A 5361-nucleotide genomic window follows, 5' to 3' on the forward strand; every position below is an offset into this window, starting at 1 on the left:
TAAAAGATGGGAGAAATGGCCAGCCAGTAATGTGGATTTTGTTCTTATTCAGGTCAAAACATTGACAGTATATATAATAAACAGAGCTTCCGGTTCCTAAACCTGCATTCTATGTAAAGGCCAGCAGGGGGCAGCACCATTGGCTGCAATAAAAGACCAATACCATGCAGTCTTATGGAGAAATGAGCCGACTTCTGACCTGATTTATGAGCTTGGTAAACAGTTTCCTAATGAGTTTATGGTCTCAATCACTATTTACAAGTCTTCTTACATACAGCATGATGTTCATTTAGTAAATTATGGTCCCATTTAGAGTAAAATAGATCATAAAGAAGGGTATGCTTTAGGGCGGGGCTACCCCGTGATTGACAGCTCATTCTCAGTGAGTCCGTCCAGCTCAACGCACCAAACTCAGATCAAACTAGTCTAGATTACAGATGGGTGAGATGACAGACAGGTAATGTGACAGACAGGTGAGATGACAGACCAGCAGCAGACAACCACTGCGTTACCTAGCCACGTAGCATTGTGTGTGTGGTTAGTATTGTTCACACTGTCTGCTCTGATGATGCTTGATTCTATTTGAGGTTTCAGGTTATTACATTTCTGGGGATTAATAATGCTTATTGACCCTTGATTAATTTAATTGGTTATAGTAAAGAGAGCAGTTGTATATTGTGATAATAATCACAAGAGACAAGAGGTGTCTAACGTTGGGGTGTGTAATGTTTGATAAAAGGTGTGGACCCAAATGCAAGATGCTGATTCAGAATTCGGTTTTATTCCAGACAAAAGGTGATGGTGCTGATGATGAGAGTGTTAAAGAGATGGTTGCCTGGCAGGCAGACAGGTGAGGTGAAATCCTAAAGCACAAGAGTAGCAATTAGTCAGGAGTTGTACGCATGAAACTATTTGTAAAATTACAAAAAACTACAACACAAATGAACAACTAACACGTACTCCCACTGTTGTAGAAGGAACGATCTGCCAAAGCGTAGCTAGAGAAGTGGAGTTGATATACTGTTGGGTAGATGAGTTGATTGCAGATAGGTGTGTGGAGCAGAGCTGAAAGGCAGGAGGGGAGACCACATCCACGACACAGACACAGACAGACAGGAGACACGGGATGGGCAAACACAAGGAAACACAAGGAAAAGGCAATTGTATAGCAACGGCCATGATAGAGTGAGAGGCAGCTGACGTTGGGGTGAAGGATGGCTGACATTGGGGTGTACATTTGGAAGGTCAGGATATGTTGGTTCAAGGTTCAAGCTTGTTTGTTGTTACTTCCACACACAGGGATGAAATGTTGTTTCTGGTGGTCTGGTAGTGCTACATGAATATAAATAATAAACACATAAAAAACAGCAATCACAGGCATCATTCACACTACAAACGTTAAAAGCTAGATAACATTTTGAATATCAGTATGTAAGTAGAAATAATAAATGGATATTATAAAAATCATGAACTGTAGCAGTCTGTGTAGTAGGTCATAGGTCAGACGGGTAGTACAAGCACACATTCGTACAGGAACTAGCTAGTAGAGCGGAGGGGCCGCTGCATCCATGCACGCAACAATAACAACAATAAGAACAATAACAACAGGTATGTTTAAGGAACAATTTAATTGAAAACAAGTCATGAACAACAGCCAATGAAATGTCAAAACACAAAGATCATCACACAGACACTGTCCAATCACAGCTCAGCATAGTGCTGACAGTGGAGGGGGTGGGGCTTACATCATAACAATATGTCTATATAAAAACTTGTGAGACAGGATGGAGGCGAATTGGGTTCAGTTTGTACTGATGTGGTTTACAGATGTGGGGTCGTCCCTGTCCTGGCTGGTCCAACATCCTCCTCTGAGGACCATCAACAAGTAACAAAAGATCAATACCTGTGTCAGATAATAATGTCTTTGCATTTCACTAACAGCCAATCACATTGACATTATGCTGTTTCTACAGTGTCTTAAACATCTCCATGGCAACAGCAGCTGATGCTCATGGGTATGTATACAGACAGACAGACAGACAGACAGACAGCCTGTCTCACCTCTCCTGTTGAAGTACTCTCTGGAGTACCTGCCAGACAGAGCGAAGGGCAGAGGGATCGGGCCGAGCAGCTCGATGATGTGAGCGATGTGATCTGAACAAACAGTAAAAGTACACAGTGAAGTGCTCTGTACTACACTACACTACTGTACTACACTACTGTACTACAGTACTGTAGTACACTACTGTACTACACTAACTGTATACACTACTGTACTACACTCAAATGTACTACACTACTGTACTAGTTTATAAGGTACCTTCGTCTCTGGTGTAATCTTCTCCTGAATGAGGTTCAAACAGATAATCTCCTGTTGCCAACTCAAACGCCTGAAACATCAATCAGTAAACAATATATCAGTATGTCAATAGATCAATACATTCTTATATCAATCAATCAGTAGAAGTATCAATACCGTGATAATTATACAATCATAAAAATAAACAATCAGAAAAACATCCTGATGTATTGATATATTGATGTACTGATGTATTGATCAGTATGTGTACCATGCAGGCAGTGCTCCAGATGTCAGCAGGGGGGCCGTACTCTGCTCCAATCAGAACCTCCAGAGCTCGGTACTGTCGGGTCTGAATGTCCTCAGTGAAGTGTTTGTGCTGGACGAGACACAGAGAGAGAGACAGAGAGAGAGAGAGGCGTCTGATTGGTGGACAATGACACTGCACAGAGGAAGAGGAGGAGATGATCAAGATGTCTCACCACCCAGCATGCATTTCCCAGATCAGCAATCTTCACTCTGAGTTTGTGAGCATTGAGAGGATCCAGAGGACTGAGGACGAAGTCTGAGGCACTGAACACTGAAACACACACATTATAATTAATTGTTAGTTATTATTTATTAGGACGCTCTTAATCCTGCTGTCACACAAAGATCTACACATCATCACTTTGTATCTGCTTTTACATTTAATCTTTGTTTTAAACACAAATAAATGAATTATGACACTTTAAAGCTTCTCTATGTAACCGTCATTACACTGTAGTTAACAGCGCCACCATTGGCCGTTCAGTGAACTGCAGTCAGCGTCCTGTTGAGTCTACTACTATGCTTTTTATTATGCTACTGTGGGTTCTTTTAGTTTGAGAACAAGCTCCTGCTTGCACTCAAATATTATTTTGCTTTCACAGATTTTCTGTGCTCGCCGTTTCTGTTCTTGAATTTTTGTTAATGACCTCAAAATCCCCCAACCAATAGGAAGCCTCATCGCAGGTGCGTTTGCTTTACTTTTTAGAGCGTCTCGTACTGAGTTTTGGAATAAAGGGACAGTTATTATATAAAGCAGCAAGGCCTGTCCCGAATAGACGCCTGTCCCCAATAAAGGCAGGTTCAGAAGTTCAGAGATTTAAGCAAATAAATGCCCGGGCTATTTTTAGAAGTTTTATGGTAAGTATGTATCATGGATCACATTAACTTCCCCAGCTAATGTGATCCATGATCGCCAACTAAGATATTCACTCAGATAAGATTTTGTTGGCGATAAAGTAAGTAAGCATGCTAAGATTAGCCCACAACACTAATAAAGTAACCTGCAAACAGCAAGCAGTCAGATCTGAATGAAGCTAACTGACTATTTTCCTACATTAGCTAGCTAGCAATTCATCAACAAGCAAGCTAACGTTATTTAGCTGAAAGCAGTCAGACAATATGTTCCACTAGCTTAGCAGTAATGTTAGCTTTGACTTTGGACTTGTGTTGGACTCTGTTGGAGTCTGTGTTGGACTCTCTGATGGACTCTCTGTTGGTCTGTTGGACTCTGTGTTGGACTCTGTGTTGGACTCTGTGTTGTGGGTGGATGTCGGTCGTTTGTAGACATTAGTGGACCATTTATAAGCTAACGTTAGCTAGCTGTTGTACACTGTTGGCACTGTAGGGAAAGCGGAGAGAGAAGGCACTCGGGAGCATAAAGTGACCCTCATCCCTACATAGAAACACATACACACTGATTATTACATAAAAATAAAACATATAGAAGCTTTAATATTTGGGCTGGTTCTCACCGTCTCGTCCACTCGAGTATCCCGACTGAGTAGAAAGTGCTGACTCCGACGTTGCTGACAACACAGAGCTGGAGAACCCTGACAGTCCGGAGGCAGGGCTGGAGAACCGTCCGGGGGCGTGGCCATTACACTTTTCCTCCATCCAGGAGCAGGTGGACTCTGGGCTCGCTTTGCTATTTGCTGTGGAGCAGGAAGTGTTGCCGTTGACGACCAAAGAGCCTGAGAAGAAGGGAGAAGTTTATTTTATACAGTGTAAATGAAGTATTGTATTGTAGTAACATTTTATAATTTACTACCGCATACTGCAGTACTGATACTCACAGTTACTGTCTGTGTCCTCGGGTTGTAACAACATCCCATCCTCCTCCTCCATCCTCTGAACACATGAAAACATTTATTATTATTTTATACTTACTGTTTTAAGTAGTAATAAGTCAGTGACAGTGGTAGTTGTACAGGATGTAACATTACAGTAATATTACAGTAGCATTAAATGGACTGTACTTACATAGCTGTATTCTACAGCCACACTCAACCCATTCGCACACATTTATACACTGATGGATGCCATGCAATGTGCCAACTGCTCACTCAATGCACAGCATCAGGAGAAATTTGGGGTTCAGTATCTTGCTCAAGGGCACTTTGATATTCAGTGAGAGGAGCCGAGAGATAAAACCGGCAAACTTCCGATTAGTGGATGACCCGTAGAGCGAGACCCGCTCTACCTCAGAGCCACAGCCACTTATAGTTATATAAGTTTTATTACTAGGTTCAGAAACAAAGACCATGCCTTAAACTCTGAACAAAAAGTACCTAAGCACACCACCTCCATTCATTCCCTCTTTGACTCAAACAATGGACCCCAAGCTTCTTCTCAACCCTTCAGACAACATTCGCTTGAGGAAGATTTGCAAACTCCCAAAATTCATCTCAATCATCTTTAATTCCTCGTCAGCTAATTTGGTTGCACTCAACAGTCCATGTTCACCGACGCTCCCAGCTTTCATCCTTAGACAACTCCAACATCATCAGGCTTTGGCCCCCCAGCAGCTCCAGGGTAAGACCCCACGGCCCAGCCTTCCACATCAGCCCTCTCAGAGGGCCAGGTTCGTATCAAATCCAGTACCTGCCCTCCCTGCTTCTCATCCATCCCCGAGCACATGCATCCCTCATCCGAGCATCATTTCCTCTTTTCTTGCTTCTAATTCAATTAAATTAAATTTTATTTGTATAGCGCCAATTCATAAAAGAAGTTATCTCAGGACACTTTTCAAATAG

At 42.2% G+C, this 5361-nt stretch overlaps 1 protein-coding gene across 1 annotated transcript in view; it reads right to left on the minus strand.

Annotated features, from left to right (window-relative positions):
- Positions 1–2061: 2061 nt before the first annotated feature.
- The window catches only part of LOC118343490 (SRSF protein kinase 3-like), a gene marked incomplete at its 3' end in the record, with an annotated part of 6757 nt that continues 3457 nt past the window's right edge, over positions 2062–5361 (minus strand). The window contains 6 exon segments of the mRNA XM_035682337.1: positions 2062–2154; positions 2321–2390; positions 2571–2678; positions 2782–2879; positions 4081–4299; positions 4402–4456. Coding sequence (XP_035538230.1) covers positions 2062–2154; positions 2321–2390; positions 2571–2678; positions 2782–2879; positions 4081–4299; positions 4402–4456 — 643 coding nt within the window.

This window comes from Morone saxatilis, unplaced genomic scaffold (assembly GCF_004916995.1).
Source record: "Morone saxatilis isolate NCDOM2014 unplaced genomic scaffold, NCSU_SB_2.0 Contig11, whole genome shotgun sequence".
Lineage (NCBI taxonomy): Eukaryota > Metazoa > Chordata > Actinopteri > Moronidae > Morone > Morone saxatilis.